This window comes from Amphibalanus amphitrite, unplaced genomic scaffold, assembly GCF_019059575.1.
Source record: "Amphibalanus amphitrite isolate SeventyFive unplaced genomic scaffold, NRLGWU_Aamphi_draft 000009F_arrow, whole genome shotgun sequence".
Taxonomy (NCBI): domain Eukaryota; kingdom Metazoa; phylum Arthropoda; class Thecostraca; order Balanomorpha; family Balanidae; genus Amphibalanus; species Amphibalanus amphitrite.
The window spans coordinates 848058-865362 of NW_024881505.1; the positions used below are offsets into that span (position 1 = coordinate 848058).

A 17305-nucleotide genomic window follows, 5' to 3' on the forward strand; every position below is an offset into this window, starting at 1 on the left:
CTCCGGCTCCGGCTCCGGCTCCGGGCTATATATTGTTTCACGGCTCCGGCTCCGGCTCCGGCTCCGGGCAAAATATGCCGGCTCCGGTGGCTCCGGCTCCGGCTCCGGCTCCGGCTCCGCATCCCTGCTTTGAACTGATGACCTGTTTCTCGAGACATGTCAGGCCGGAATTGCGATTCGGTGTAGGGCGCACATGTATTCGGTTCCAGTCTTTTTGTAAAAGGAATGTGCTAACATGTGAAATGATGCTTGTCTCTAAAACTTTGATGGATGTCAAGGTCACTTGAAGGCCGGTTCAAGGCAGTGGACCTTTGGTGGTAAGGTAAGGAGGAAAGATTTTATGGCGGGCGGAAAATATGTTTTTTATTAGGTATTTTGTGCATCCTCCTATTCTCGAACTTTGAATTGGAGACTTTGAATCTGAAACTTTGAATTGAACTTTGGTGACCTAGGGTGACTTTTTTCTTTCAAGTTTTACGTCTTCTTTAACATAGGTACGCATTTTATTAGCTTATGCATTTCAAATTTGGCGCCTATTTGAACATTTGAGAAATAAATAAATAAACGCCTATGAAACAGGCAACATGTTGCCAAGCTGTCAGTGGTGGTTGACACCTACTACGGATAGTGACATTGCCACCATGCGCCGTCTCATCACCTGCCCCGACGCTCCTGAGATGCTGCGCCGCCGAGTGTTGGCGCGGTCCGATGTGTCCTCTCGCCGCACACGCGCCAGTGAGAGCGGGCAGGCTGAGCTACCCCGAGTACGGACTGAGTTTGCCAAGCGCAGTTTCCTCTACCGTGCGGTGAAGGCTCTGAATGCTACGATGTAGCTGGAGCTCACCGATTGGGTGCGATTTTATAGCAACGGCCGTTTTTTACTGTCTCATTTATCGCCTTTTATCACACGAAGTGTATTGTATTGATGTGTTTTAACCATCACTTTTGTACTGACGTAGACGCTATATAATCCATGTTATGGAAGGTCTTAATACATTATCTATCTATCTATCTATCTATAGCCGGCGGAACGCCTACTGGTTATAACCGGACCTGACCTGACCCGACCTATCCCAATTGCATGAAATTAGTTTTGAACTGTTTGAACTGTTTAAACAATATGCAATTCGGAATCAGGACCTCGTAAACTAGAAAGTTATTATTTTCGCGACTTTTGGGCCATCGACCTGACCTGGAAGGTCAACCAATACCTACCCCATATGACATTTAACCCGCGCGGGGGTCGCGGGGGGGGGGACCCCCCTCTGCCCCTCTTGTATGCAGGTTAGCGGCTGGCATAACACCAATGCGGACGAGGGTTGAACGATGCCAGATCTTGAAAACATTCGCAGGATAATAGGCTTGGCTATTTTATTCTGTATCAATCCTACTAATAGGTGTCCACCACATGTCCATTGAGACCGACACTGACTTTAAACTAACTATGCTTCATGGTAAGTACATGCAAACCATATATATGGTTTATTATGTCGGCTGCTCCGTTTACATGACGCAGCAATATAGGGGATCATGAAGTAACCTTTTCATAGGTAGGTATGTATACTACAGCGCCGGGCACAAAAAGAAATGCTAGGCCCAAAACATGCCTATTCCCCGGTTGACAAATGACCAAGGAGTTGAGGTTTGATTGTACATGGAAACACATGTGTCTGATCCAAGTTCATGCATGTTTTCATGAACTAATGATGCACGTCTGGGCTACAAGTACATAGTAGGTATAGGTACAGTCAGTTGTCAGTCGCGTTTACACTACGTTTCATGTTCATTTTGTGCTCCTTCCCCGCCGGACTGTGACTGTTGACTCTTCGAATCGACCACATCATCCATTCATTGATACATCAGCATGACGACTTTTGGTGCGCCCATGGACCCTTCACCCTGGTGCGCCCACTGGTACATTTATGCACGTGGTCGTGGAAGGTATAATATATGTAGTTACATACATGGCCAACGCAACAGCTGCGTTTAGCTAAGATATCACTCGCGTTCATATTCATGAAAATATTATTTCGGTTACGTAGCAGATGTAACAAGCAGTCACAATGCAATGCACACTGTAGTTATATGCTACGATGTTATGACATATAAGCTCGATAGTCTGCATGTAAATATGTACGCTGACACGATAGACATCGCTTACTCAAGTGAAAAGTAGACAGTTTTATGCTAATTTAGTCAGTGACTCGGCTTGCAATTACACCACGTCGGTAATTGCACATTTTCTTAACATTGTATGGTACAAAGTATATATCTCGGCGTTGACCCAAGCGTGCACTTACAATCTGCTCCTAACCAGTGATCATAACATTTTGTAGGAACGCAGCCCGCGTTCCGCTGGCGTGGACCGATTCTGTCTTCCCACCATCTAATTTCCCAACGGATGGTAATCCAAAGACAAAGCAAACAGCACTCGATAGCTCTTACCGAGACATATTTGTATAAACACAAATAGTTTCCCTTGAGTAGGTTATAGCTAGGTCAGATCGGTGAGGTCCAGGGTCAAAATAACAGAATACCAACATTGAAGCCCAGTTCGCCAATGTTCGCTAAGCGCTTATACGACATTGTAGAAATACGGGAGAGACAAAAATCTTAAAGAACATTTACCTAATTATTTTCAGACAAGCGCAACAATGAACGTTTACTTATCCGGCGCAACGATAGCGACAGGACGCGTGCGACAGCGAGCACAGTTAAATATGCGAATTGTGACAACAAAACGGACTACTATGTGCTACATATCCAGCCCAGTGGTGGACCGATAGACCGCGCAGTACTCTGGGCGCCCATGCCCGCGTGCCGCAGAGGCACGTATCGCACTGCCGGGCGGACCCGTAGCGGCAGCCGTCAGCTGTCTGCCGGACCGAGCAGCTCGGCGGAGCTAGCCGTGGTGGCTGTGCCGGTGCTGCCTGGCCAGCTCCTCCATCTCCACCGGCAGGTGAGACGCCTCGTAGTCGGGGATGTTGTCCAGGCCCATGTCGGTCCAGAACAGCTGCGGCGGCCCCTCGCGGAAACAGTTGTTGGTGCTTAGAGCGCCATCTTTCGTCCAGTACATCACGTAGAAGTTGCACATCTCGTCGCGGCCGGTGTCGCTGCAATAGGAAACGAGGGGCGGTCGGTGGTCGGTGAATGGTGATTGAAAAGGACGCGTGCTGCAATGGCGCCATATGCAATGTGCATGTGGTGATCCTCCTTGCTTTTGCTCCAACGAAGGCGGACTTCGGACGGCCACCGGTAAGTAAAATTAAATTGCTATGAATTGTGAAGTGTAAGACGTCTCAGCTCTTCGTCTGGAGATGGTCAGGCGCATGGGTGGAGAACCTGCCCCGGCCACCCCGGCCGTGGCCGGGGTAACTTTCAGCCTACCCCGGCGCGGCCGGGGTAACTTTTCCACTCTTGTAAATCCTAGAAGCTGTCTCCAAACGAGAAAAGAAAACTCTTTCTTCAAATGTTCACTGCCATGGGCCGATGGGCGTAATATTGCAAATCAGGTAACTATTTGCTTAACATACCATAATCTTCAACCCCAGGACCCGCGTGTGGTCGCCAATGCTGCTCTCAAATCCGGTTCAGTTTCGAAAATTTGGCGCGTTTTCGGCGCACTTTTTCTGAAACAATGCTTGACCTCGCTGCCTTTGACTGGCCTGCCAGTGCCAAAGACCGCCATCATACCTGTTTATAAGCGTAGTCGTCAGGATGCTCAGAAACACCGAGCATCCGTTGCACGCTTCGAAATCGGACTGTTGTAACCGGGACGCGTACTCTTGCCACGCGGAGTCCAACGCTCTACCGACTGAGCTGCGAGACCGGGACAGGTCGATATTCCTGGATCGACTCCCTGTTTGTTTTATAGGAGGTTGAGCTGCCCAACATTGAAGAAGGCTGCGTAAGCGGTTTGCTTATGATGACCGTTGACAACAATGTGAGCATATTGTCTTCCCGACTATTGGTCGTCGGCCGGGGTAACTTTTTCAAACATTCTCCACCCATGGTCAGGCGGCTGGAGGACCGAACTTTGGCGCCTTACCTCACTCCACAGCCGGTGGTTTTCCGCCAATCATATATAATAAGCATCCCCTGATACTCTTCAATCACATGAACGCCGACCAATAATGCAGTACAGTATTTCTGAAATGGCCTGATCTGGCGACGATGCCCACGTAACGTAGGCTGAAATTTGAAATCTGATCCAGGGTCGCACTGAGACGCATTTTTTGTTCATTCAGCCGTACTGCGTGGGCCTTGGGGCGCTGGCGGGGGGTGGGGGGGGGGGGGGGGGTGGGGAGGGTGAGTGCGTGGCCTAGCGACCCGAACAGGCGGGTCAGTGACTCAGTCGTCGGTTGGAGATAGGAATCGTGGTAATGTGAGCGCACCGTATCCTTTTACTGTACTGCTTTAGGTACTGCTGTACTGGTGTACATACTTCCTGGCAGTGCCTTGTCGGAAACGTAAAGCGCGGTATTACGAAGCTTTTTTCGTTGCTATCTTGACGACACTAATTAGTTTGGCAACGAGGATCTGTCACACGTCAATCTCAGAGGTAAGATAAGCAGTTGAATATGGGGAAGCATGGACGATGGACCGATTGTGTGCGATCCCTCACCCCCGTGTCACATAGTCTTCCTGTATTAGTGTCAGTCTGTCTGCCTGTCTGCCTGTCTCTGGCTCTGTCTCTGTCGCCATCTTGTCGCCGTCACTTTAGCCGTCTCTGAAGTCTGACTCCGTCTCTATACTATCTCTCTTTGTATCCGTGTCCGTCTCCGGCTCTATCTGTCTCTATCTGTCTCTGTCTCTGTCTGTCCCCTATCTTCCCCCCCTCTCTCTCTCTCTCTCTCTCTCTCTCTCTCTCTCTCTCTCTCTCTCTCTCTCTCTCTCTCTCTCTCTCTCTCTCTCCCAGGCCAGTTCAGGTCACAAAAGGTCGCGGAAAATTTAACCCGCGCGCGCACCGACGGGGGTCCACGCCAACTTAGTTCCGAAGGAGGGGGGGGGGGGGGGGGTGGGAGGGCGGATATCCGCCCCCTGAGATATAGAGAACCAAGCAAAATAGCGACAAGCAGCGGTAAACGGCATGTGGTACACACGGACAAGGCCTACAATTTTTACTGAGGTCATTTTCAGGTCAGGTCAAAGACGTCACAGGGGTAAAAACGTCAAAGTAGCGGCGCTAGATATGCAGGGAGTTTTTCTGAAATAACTTTCGAAGTAACCAAGCTAGGAGCAAACTAATGGCACCATCGTGATCCTCTCGTCAATCCGCATCGAAGCATATGTATATATATGTTGACCTCGAAAGGTCAAGGTCAAAGGTTGCCCTCAAGTCACGTGACCTCAAGGTCATCCAGGTCCGAAAATGCCAAATGTTTATGGCGGAATATCAACAAAAAGTTTTCTATCTGATGCAGTTAAATCTCAGGAGTTCCACTGTGCTAGTTTTTTTTTTGTGTAGCGTATAAATTTACTAAGTTTTGTTTGTATTCTTGAAAATGATCAATATGCAGGTATCTAGTTTGGTTTCGTAGGCCTGGCCCGTATTCCTGTCGACGTGGTACGATCCGTTTTTATCGTACTATCGGTTTGGCATTCACGTTGGCCATCTAACTTCTAAACCTTCTATCGTACGATCGGTCTGGCTTTTCAGGATCTTTACTGAAAAGGCACTGAAGGTTCGCTTTTCTATCCCTAAAAGTTCGAGAGCCATCGCCAATATTCGCCAGGGGGAGGGGGGGGGGGAGCGAAAAACGATACTCCGGGCCCGCGAGGTTTAACTAATTACACGTTATAACTTTTTCATTTTTGAAGATATCAGTTTTAAACCTAAAAAGTTTCTCCTAATCCTCGCCCGGCGAGGGGATTGATGCAACCGGCTATCACCGTTTTTCCAAGAGACCCCCTAAACCTGTGGCGCACCATAAAAAAGAAGATAACGAGGCTTGAAATGATCTCACGCATGTCAAAGTGCTTTTATTTGGGGAATATTTGTTTCTGGTCCCTAAAAAGCTGTTTCTGGCACCTAATTGCTGATCAGCCCCAAAATGCTTATTCGACCCTAATATCTGAATCTGGCACCTAATTGCTTCCACCACACAGCCTAAAGTTGCCAGATCGTCTAGTTGAACTCCGTATTTGCTGTTTGCTGATTCAGCACCAAAACCAAAACATCCAGCACCTATTTTATTCCACGTTTGCCTACCTAATTCGCGTAATCTTCCTGATTTTATGTATCCTAACATGAACGTTGCATTCGGTGATGTCAAGTGCCATTTTCGCCAGTGGAGATAATGATTAATGCCATTTCTAGCCAAAAGAGAAACACTAGCCAGCTATGGTGCAGCGTAGCAAGACGCTCCCGACGCTCCTATACCAGCCCGCTATGTAGAGAAGAGATTATTGCACCCTCAGCCATTTTAACGTGAAAAGTTTGGATCCGTCACTTCCAGCCAGGCTCTCAGGTCATAAACTGGAGTAAAGCAAAATGTCAACTCTGAACAGACATGCCACGCAACCGGCCCTCTTTTCAATATTATTAGCTTTCTGCAATCATCGTCTGACTCCATCTCGATCAAAGGCAGCATCCGGTTTCTACAGGGGCGTTTGACTCACCGGCCACACAATAACCAAAAACAAAATCAAAGCTTCATGCACACATATGCCATACGTAAGAAACGGATGAAAAAGGCACAACCACGGCACAACTCTGCGCGGCAAACAACGGACAATGTCCCACGCAAGATCCCGCGTTTCTTCAGCGGCCTTGAACGGAATGAAAACATTACATTTCTTTTTTGGAGCTATTTGATGACGTCAAAAAATACAATACCCGTTTTAATGGTCAAAATCGAGACAATTACTCACAAAAATGTTTCCCTTTAAGCATTACAAATAAATACTTTTAAATATTTAAATGACATTGTTTTTTCAAACAAATTAATATTATTTGCTTACTTAAACGTCATATACAATGCTGAGATCACTACGGGGCTGTCTTAGAGTGTAGCTGCACTGGCAACCTTTAGGCTAGACTCCAGGGGTCATTATACCAGAACAACATGATTCTACCAGCCAGTAGTTCATTTTTCTACTAGATTGGTGCTACGCTCAGCATTTAGGTGCCAGATTCAGAAAAAAGAGTAAGGCGTACCGATGAATAGGTGCCAGAAACAGCTAATTAAGGTCATTTTCCATGATTGGTGCTGGTATCCACCAAATAGGTGCTGAGGACCAATTTTGGGGCGAGTCAGCTTTTAGGTGCCAGAAATAGCTTTTCTGGGACGCAATTAAATGGCGTCCCTTTTATTTTAGGCAAAATAAATATCTAAAACAGTAAAACAAGCTTTCGGCATTACGCCATCATCAAGTTTGAATAAATTAACATGTTTTTGATTTTCAAAAGCTAGAGCACAATCATATTGTTCCAGGCATCCTCATAGCAGCTCACTTTTTTAAACGTATTGCAATACGTTGCAAATAGTGTGGTACATTGCACATGGCAAGTAAATAATGTACAACAATGTATCATTACGTACGCTACAACATGACATGCACACAATATATCATAGGTACAACAAGGTCAATAAATCTCATCTCAACATCAGCCGCATACATCATCAACACCCGGTTGCAGTAAACATTGACATTATAATCATATTGAAAAACATTGCCGCTGTTCTTAGCTCGATTCCAGTCAACCAGTCGTGAGTCGGGCAAGTCAGTTAGGTGCATGTGTACGTGTGCGTGTGCGTGGTAGAGTAAACATGTGAAACAAAGGGTAGAGATAAGTGAGTGAGTGTATAAGTTTGTGAGAGAGTGAGTGAGTGAGAGAGTGAGTGTGTGAGTGAGTGAGGGGTGAGTGAATGAGAGAGAAGTGTGTGTGTGTGTGTGTGTGTGTGTGTGTGTGTGTGTGTGTGTGTGTGTGTGTGTGTGTGTGTGTGTGTGTGTTATGACCTATGGTTTACGAGCGAGGGGCCATGAGCTTTTCATCATGTTTAATGTGGGCCTTAGGTCTCTAATTTTGATGGATTCAGTGATTTTTAGTTCAGCAGAATCCCGTCCCCAACCGATTATATCAATAGTAAAGGCGGAGTTGATTTCAGTGCTACTTGCGTTAAAGTGCGAATCAGCAATATGTTCACCTAGTGGGGTGTCTGGTTTTCTCAGGCGAGCGTCACTTAGGTGCTCGTTGAATCGATAACGTACGGGGCGGGTGCTTTCTCCGATATAAAATTCAGTTCGTCCGTTTCTTTCACAGAGGCTACAGGTAATTTTATAGACTATGTTTTTCTTAGTACACTTACCCTTCAGCCCACTCTCACAGGTGTGACAGTGCTTAGTCCCGGCTGGGCAGGGCGGTTTAGAGAAGGCGGAAGAGATAAGTTTGTTTCCTATTGTGGGACCACTAATCCAGGCTACTTTGATATTAGTTTTAGATCTTCTCAAAACACCATTGACTCTTCTAACGACGTTTTCGTCTAAATAGGGAAGCCGCATGAAAATCTCGTTTTCTTTGTTGCGCCGAGTTTTACGTTCACTACGCTTGCGAAGGTTATTCTTTATGCTCGTGTCTAACATGGCTGTTGGGTACCCGTTCTGCTCAAACAGAAGTTTTACCCGCTTTACGCTGCGATCCCTCGTTCGGTCGTCAGATGACACCCTCATCGCTCGCTTGATCTGGGAATTGAGAACGGCCTTCTTGGTACTCATGGGGTGGGCGGACGTAAAGTGGAGAATGATCGGGGCTGCCATCGGTTTAAAGTATAATTCCGTGGTGTACTCACCGGTGGGGTATACTGTTATGAGGGTATCTAAGAAAGGAAGTTGACCGGTGCTGAAGGTAGACTCCATTGTGAAGCTTATGGATCGGTTGTAAGCATTAATACAGTTGAAAAAATGGTTCAGGCGATCAATCCCATGTGTCCAGACCCCGACAATATCGTCAATGTAGCGTAAGTAAAGGACAGGGGCAAATTCCAAGCTCGACATAAATCCAGTCTCTAGTATATGCATAAAGGTGATCGCCACGGGAGGGGCTATCCTGTTTCCCATCGCGATGCCTGACGTTTGCTTGAATATTTTAGATCCGAAGCGCACGAAATTGTTTGTAAGAACATGACTCAGCAGTGTGCGAAGATCCGAAAGTGTGATTCCGAACAAATTGACTTTGGTGATATTATTTCCTATCAGGGTTATCACAGCATCAATCCCCTCCTGGATAGGGATGGTCCCGTAAAGGTTACACACATCTAGAGAGAAGATGAGGGATCCAGGCGGGAGACTCTTGGGGAAGGCAGCGTTGAGTTTAGTAAGGAAAGCCTCTGTGTTGGGTAGATGTGCCGGAATAAGACTTAGAATTTGGGTAAGAATACACTGAATGAACCAGGACAGCTTATCTAGGGGATCACCGCAAGCTGAGACTATGGGGCGCAGCGGGTTGCCTGTTTTGTGAGTCTTCGGTAGACCATATAATTCTGCTGTTCGGGTGTGCTGTGGGAGAAGGCGTTGAAGGCGAAGGCGCCCACATAGGCGCCTTCGCCTGTGGGAGAAGGGAGAAGGCGCCCACATAAATAAAAAAGAAGCCTGGAAATGGACAAAAGCGCGTGCCAGCGCGGCGCGAGGTCCCCAGAGGTCAGTTCGTGGTAGGAATAAGTTCTACCGAGATAGGACATGTCATATTAATGTAAGGAGCGACTGTAGCCTGTCTACAAATGATATGTAGGTGGTGTCATCGATTTCAAAAGGGGGAGAGGTGCCGACATCGCGGACAGGCAGCGTCCGGGGGCACCCAAGAGCGTTCACATGGCGCATGCGCGAGACCAAGTGGGGAAAATGATCATAGGCGATAGGCGCTTAGGCATACATACGCGATATGACAATGAGGTATTAGCTAGTGAGATATGACAAAGCTGCTGGGTTCTGATAACCTGGCGATGGCGCGCGATTTTGGCCATTGCTCGGCTCATTTTTTATCGTGCGCCACAGGTTTAGGCGGTCTCTTGGAAAAAGGGTGATTGCTCAGAGCAGAATGAAGCCAAAGACATTGGGTCTTTACCATTGGAAAGACAAAACATCGGCGCATGTGTTGGCACTAAAAAAAGTGCATGCCACATACAAAAACTTATTATTGCTAAGGGCACTTCCAGTATTTAATAGTCAACCTAGTAGCACTAAAAATGCACTATTTTGTTCATGAAGACTAGAGTTCTTCATTGATTTGATTCAACCTTGCAGGATATGTTTATTCTTTGGAGCGCTCTTGCGAGGAACATTATGAATATTAGAGAGAGAGAGAAAATATATGAAAAATTGACCTCTCCTCGACATTTAAAATTATTTGAATTGCCAAATATTACTGTATTGATATTTCGACCAACAGGTCTTCTTCAGAATAAGACAGTGTACACAAGTGTACGAGAATACAAATAAATATGGTTACCACCACCATTAAAATATGGTGTCATTGTGTTCCTGGTGATCAGCCGAATCGAATGTTATGCGATATGATGCAATTTGGTTAACTTGAACTTAATTAATTAATTAAAGTTTACCCAAAAAATAAGAAAAACTTTAAGTACACTTAAGCAAGCAAAAGTATATCATTCGACGCGCCTTGACGTGCTGAGTTCACTGGTGCTTTTCTTTTTTCTCTATCTGAATTAGATCAAAAGTTATAAGCGAAAAATGTTTGACCTGTTTTTAGCGAAATTTTTACATTTATACCCCCAAAACCCCCTAAATATTGACCTAGATCAACCAAATTTGCACAGGGGAGAGAACTCCAGAGGGCCCACCTACCTACCAAATTTGGTGTTTCTAGGTGGCATAGGAGCCAATCGCGAGGGGGGTCGCATCGACCCCCCCTTGCCAGGCCGTGTTATGAAAAATGCCCTGCCACGGCGAGGGTTAAAGGAAGGGTGCCACCTTTTGGACACAACGCAGTTTTTACAAGATTAGCCTCACATGAACCTAAAAACCGGCTTCACTTACCTATGCTCGAGACGGTCAGCATTGAATCCGCACGTGAAGTTATCATTTGCGAGTTTTGCTGCCAGCATTCGGGCAGGCAAAAATCTTCAGCACTATTTCCTCGTCGTGTTAAGGGTATTTTATAAAACATGAAATCAGCAAAGGTATGTATAAAAGTTATACTTTTGAAGCATGTTTTATTATTTTGAAAGGGTATATTTTTTCTTTATGGTATACACTTAAGTTTTAAAATTTTAATTGGGAAGTTTTTCTAGTAAGTTGCATGAAGGGTGAAGGGTTCCATAGATCTCTTAAGCATTGTAAAGGAAAAACCTTTACTCGACTTATTTGATGTTCTTTAACTGTTGGCAAATATGGCCAACAGTTACCTACTTGGTTACCTACAACTTAGTTCAAATCATGTTATCTTCTTCCTTTTTATTTGTTCATCTTTTTGTCTCAGTTGCGCCATCAATGCAAATGGCAGAATGATATGTTGCCATGACAACAGGATATGCCAGCCGTCCTAGCTGCCACATCAAACGACCTTGAGTTGTAGTGGTGATATAAACAACGATCTTTTTTTGGCCAATGTATTAAATGCAATGTTTCGGTTTTTTGTATATTGTGGACGCGCTAACCACGTCTAAAAATTCAAATAAGTAAAATAGATTCATAGAACAAAAATTTCGGAAGGTGGCACCCTTCCTTTAAATGTGCTGGAAGTTTCGTGATAGGTGTACGTTTAGTGTTTCAGAAGATATTGCGAAAAAGTGAGTTGAGAGGCTCTTTAGGCCCCTCCCCAGTCATGTGCGGGAAAATAAACATCGCAACTTATATGCATTGCTTGTCGAACTGTTGATGTGTAAATTGTGCAGCGAGTGGATGAGGTAATGCATGGGTATACATACATTACATATAGTTGATGCATAGAGCGCTTTGGGGTTCAAAAGTAATACGTGCAGCAACAAAAGGTACAAAAATGAGCAAAAACGGCAATAATATGAAAACAACAAAACCATGCACGATGGGGAGTGTACCCATATATTTGAGTATATATATTCCCGACCGCGGCTGGGAAAATGCGTTTTATTCACCGAGGTTTTTGTGCGGAGGACCGAGTGCCGGTAGGCACGAGGTCCGTAGCCAAAAACCGAGGTGAATAAAACTGCATTTTCACAGCCCAAGGTTGGGAAGAGATTTACCACATGCCGTACCCGCGCAACAGTTAATATCATATTCATTTGATATTATATATTATATTCTTATTATTGTGTTAGTATTATATTAATACTATGTTAATATTTATAGTCATCGTGATTATTTTTGGTGTTTTTTATTATTGGGCGGCGTTGAATATGAAAAATGAAATATCCTACTTCCCCCTTATTTAGGGTTTGAAAAAAGCTGAGGATGAAGATGGTGAAGCGCCAGAAGTTAGGACAAACTATAAAGATATGGAGTCCAGCAGGCAGCAGGAGTGAGGAAACCGTGAGGAAAACTGAAAATTGGGTGAGACGCTGAATCAAACGCGTCTTAGATCCCAGCTGGAACAATACCAAATGTTTATTGTGGCTCGTTAAGATGCTTCGCGCATTTAAAATGTTCGTTTTTTGCGTGCATTATGTTGTAATAATGAGTACTCTGACCATGTTCTGCAGCAATAAATACATTGGCATTGGAACGATACCTAAAGCCTATCCTTGTTTAGTTGAATTACGTTGACAGCAAAAGTAAGTGAAAACGCCATCACTTAATTTTGCTCACTTCTGCTGTTGCTGTTAGTGAACACACAATCCGTAAATATCTTCTTTGGAATTGGTTCTTCCACTCAGAATATTCAGTAAAATTTTGTCTGGGAAAATCAAAAAGCCCTAGGGCCGAATCGTTTCCCAAATACCTTCAACATTAGCCGAGGCGGGCCGAAGTCATTTCCCAAATGCACGTGCTAATGTTAAAGGGATATCTCGGCATGTGGTAAAAAGCACATAAAAATAAAACATAAAGCTAACATGCAGCTTGGAACAAAAGCCTCCTCTCTGTCCTAGCATGCCTATCAGCAGGGAACTAGCAAAGCTGATAACAAAAGCTTCGACCTATGGTATATAGACCGACATATGATATCTAACTCATTAAACAAAGCACTGTCAACATGTGTCCCTACGAACATTGAAATTTATTTTCACAAAATAACCAGACAGCATGCCAAACTAATAAATCCTGCACCATATCCAAGCGATAACAGGAACGACTACAACTACATAACGGCGGAAGGGGTACCTTTACAGCTAACCGTAACAAGACTGCCTCCGTTTAAAGGAAACATCAGGGGCGGCTAACGTTAACGGGCAACAACTCGGGTGGTTTACAATGTATGCAAACCAGCAACTAACAACAATAGCCAGAACAGGACAGGCTGACAATGGACGGCAACATGGGCGGCTAACAAATAACGGGCGCCGCCCCGTGCGCGTCAGTTATCAGACTCAATGACTCAATGTCCGTCACTGAATGGTCGTTACAAGCGCGATCAGAAGTTTGACTCGTTATTTGACAGAACACAAAAGGAGTAATACGTTAAAAAATATATATAAAATATATAGGCATTAAACACTCGCATACTAAACACACACACAAAAACATGCAGAAACATCAACAAAACGATTATGTAACAAAACTGTAACAATTCAGCATAGGCGCGGCATAGGTAACCAAAGCAAAAACATTAAAAAATAATAACAGGGTGAATGAAGCGTGCATGGATATCATTTTCACAGAAAATGCACCATAGCCTGCTACGCGTTTAATATTTCGCATTTTTCGCATTTTTTTTAAATGTTTAAACTACGCCTTGTCTGCCGTGTTGTTCTGTGATAACCAAATGACTCTTATCCTGATCCTGAGAGTGACTTAATTCCTGTTTCAGGCTGAGTAAGTTACGTGTTTCGCATTTTGGCGAAAAAGTAGGAGCGCAGTTCATTTTTGTCGATCTCCGAGGCGCGTTTGTCCTCGGGGATCCCGGTGAGCCACGGGAAGGAGAACAGTTTCCAGAAGCCCATGGGTATGCGGTGCCAGTACGAGAGTGGCGGCCCCCAGCTGAAGCAGTAGGCCTTGGAAAGCAGCGACTGCTCGGTCCAGTACATCATGTAGAAATTGCACATCTCGTCGTCGGCAGTGGCTCTGTAACATTGGCCCAATGGTGGTCACCTTTCGCTTTGGTGGTTTGTCCTGATCACATTAGCTAATTAATAAGGTACCCGGTTAGGCAGTTTACTATTTACAAGTAAGCTCATTTTTACAAGTTAGTCTCAAATGAAAACTCGTCAGCATTGCGACTGACTCAGTTTTGATGTTGGTCATAAGGTACATACACGATTGCTCGTGTTTGTATGGTGTCACTGCTTTTTAGTAGTTATGAAGCACGGATTATAAACAGCGTCACACATTATTTGCCACGCCGGGGTGGGGACGGACGGACGGTTTTCGGACACACACATTTTGCAGTCGAGCTATTGGTAAAACCACTGGAGCCTCGTGCACCAGAATGCCTATCATTTCCCTGCGAAAATTCATAGCTTGCTGATTCTACTTAGCTAGGTATACTGGTGCAAGAGGCTTCTGGGTCACCGGAACCCTTCACCCATGGATGGCATACGGACCACGTGCGGCATACCTATTTACAGAGTGAATGCATGACAGCACTGTGCATTTAACAGTGTGCGCTCCTTATGTACATGAGAACTGACCGCCAACGTTGTGTTGCAGGGATGGGTGCAGCATTGAATGCTCAAGGAAGTCACCTTTTAGTTTGTCCCAAAAAATCAAAATGATAGGCATTTCGAAATACGATACCCTGGCTTACGAGAAAATAAATACTTATTTTCAGTTTTCCATCGCCGAACCATTAGCTAGTAGCCGCGACTGACAAACGATCCGTGCCGCTGGCCTTTGCTGACCACAACTGTGCGTGAGCGTGGATCTCCGATCACTTTGAACACACCTTGGGGACGATTGTTCACGGTGTGCCAAAGTAGGCGCGGATCTCTTCGGTCGTGATCTCCGAGGCCGCCGATATGGACGGCACGTTGGAAAACTGGCGCATACCCATCTCATTGCTCTTCCACGAATAGTACGGCGGCCCCAGCGTAATGCAAAGGCTCCTTCCAACCGGCTTGCTCTTTGTCCAGTACATCATATAGAAATTGCACATTTCATCTTGGGCTCGGGGGCTGCAATAGAATGGCCGTGAGGTGCAAAACTCTCCATAGGCTTGGTACCTTTAAGGCTGGGCTGATCACTATCAGCACCACAATATAATCTCTCAATGTTTTTTTTTTCGGATCTTCGAAGACAGTGAGCGAAGTTGAGAAAATGGAAAACTTTACCGCATCTGAATTGAAAGTGAGGTTTCCACATGCTCATAGTACAGCGCCAGCTAGGAAGAAGATGAATGATTATACATGATGTATAATGTAGACCAGGCCTTTACCTTATATGAATTTAATTGAGGCATGCGTGTGAGTGGGCTGGCTTGTGTTTTCGAGTGGACATTCGCGTATATCTCATCGCCTAATAACCTTGCAGGTTTAGCTCTGGCACTCGATATATGGAATTCCGGACGGGGTTTCATATACTGCGACTGGTGGACGCAGCCGCAGCCAGTTGAAGTCAGAAAGTTGAACAAAGCGTGCTCAGCTGTGTGTGCACGATAAACTGTGGCGTCATGGCCCGAAAGTCCCGATAGGATGGAAGCATAAGAATCTAAGGTCTGCGCAGTAAGCTCAGCCTAGACTGGGCTCTGGCCTCGTTACTTCGTTTATTTAAAACAGTAATTTAATTTAGTTAAACAAAATGGCATATGCCTCTTCTCAGGAAAATGTTAAAAAACCTTAAAAGTTTCTTTAATCAGTAACAAAGTTAGGCTTAATCGCAGTTGCATCCTATACCTACCATGGAAAAATACTAATCGTTTTTAGCGAATAATTCGATAATACATCCAGATCGTTAATACTGGTTACATTTAATGCCTCAATAGCATTTCACATTTTGTGTCATTAACCCGCGCCCGGCTGGGGGTCCTGGATTTCCACGCCCTGCTGGGGGGAGATGTTTGAACACCCCCCCCCCTTGTAACCCGGCTCCTGGGCCACGTAGCGATACGCGGAAGGCGGCGTTCGAAAGAGCGTAAAAAATAATGAGGAAATCACTTCGGTCAATTTTTTGGTCAGGTCAAAGGTCAGGTCACCAGAGGTCATTGAAGGCAAAATTTCGCCGATTTCCAGGTCGAATGTCGAAAATTTCCAAGAAGCCAACGCATAACTCGGGAACCAATAGAGCTACAGCGCCGCGGAAAAGCGCATTCGATAGCCCTATTAACGCCCTTTCTGAATTATTCTCTCAGTTTTGACCTAACGTCAACGGTTTTGCCTGCAGGGGGCAAAAACTGCAAAAATAGCCGATTTTTTCGGAAACAGTTTTTCTGCAATAACTTTTGACCCAAGCCCTGTACGAGCTTACTTTTACCGGCATCGTGTTCCTCTCGTCAAGACGCATCGAATGAACTATAACTTGACCTTGAAAGGTCAACTTGAAAATTTGACCTCAGGTCAAGGTCATGACCTGACCGGAAAGGGTCATGTTGCATATCAGTCGATCCGTATCGTCGAGCTGAACACATCTAAGGCGTTTTCATCGCTCTAGCATGCCTCTATCAAAAGTTATTTGCGAAAAACTGTTAGATACCATTCGTGACCTAAGATGACCTCAGGACATAAACAAGGGTCACGGACACCATTTTCATGTTCAGTGTGTCTAAACCACTTGTAATTCGGTGTTTTGGAGTGTTTATAATGTCTTTCGTCCAAAAGAGGCGCATTTCAATTTTCTCCCATTGACTTATACCTAATGGGGAGGTCGCAAAATTGACCTGGCCTTAGATCATCGATATCTAAATTCTGAGATATACATTTTGTACATACTATTGCTCTTAGCAATCGCTGAAAGTTTCAAAGCGATCGGTCATTCGGTGTAGCTATGACAGACATTGAAACTTTTTATGAGGTGAGGTCACTTCAAGTGACCTGGTGACCTGACCTTGAATGACCTTGGTCTGAAATTTTCACAACCTGTGTAGAATTTATGTATGATAAGGTGTACCAAAAACGGCGTCTTCGCGTAAAACCACAAGGGGGGGGGGTGTTCAAACACTGTATTTTTTAACACTGTTGTATTTTAACCCCCCAGCAGGGCGCGGGTTAAAATACAACTTTTATGATTTTTTTTTTAATTTTTGACAAATATATTTATAATGCATATTAGCAACGCAAAG

At 45.0% G+C, this 17305-nt stretch overlaps 1 protein-coding gene across 3 annotated transcripts in view; it reads right to left on the bottom strand.

Moving 5' to 3' along the window:
* Positions 1-1828: 1828 nt before the first annotated feature.
* Positions 1829-17305, bottom strand: part of LOC122380104 (peptidylglycine alpha-hydroxylating monooxygenase-like) — a 31570-nt gene continuing 16093 nt past the window's right edge. Inside the window, exons 9-10 of one of the 3 annotated variants that reach the window (XM_043362934.1) lie at positions 14978-15206; positions 14067-14157 (exon numbers count right to left, since the gene is read on the bottom strand). In XM_043362934.1, the coding sequence (XP_043218869.1) occupies positions 14993-15206 (214 nt within the window). In that variant the 3' untranslated portion in view covers positions 14067-14157; positions 14978-14992. Of the gene's footprint in view, positions 3114-13122; positions 14158-14977; positions 15207-17305 lie in introns of those variants that run through there. The other 2 variants (XM_043362942.1, XM_043362926.1) reach the window with 2 other exon arrangements.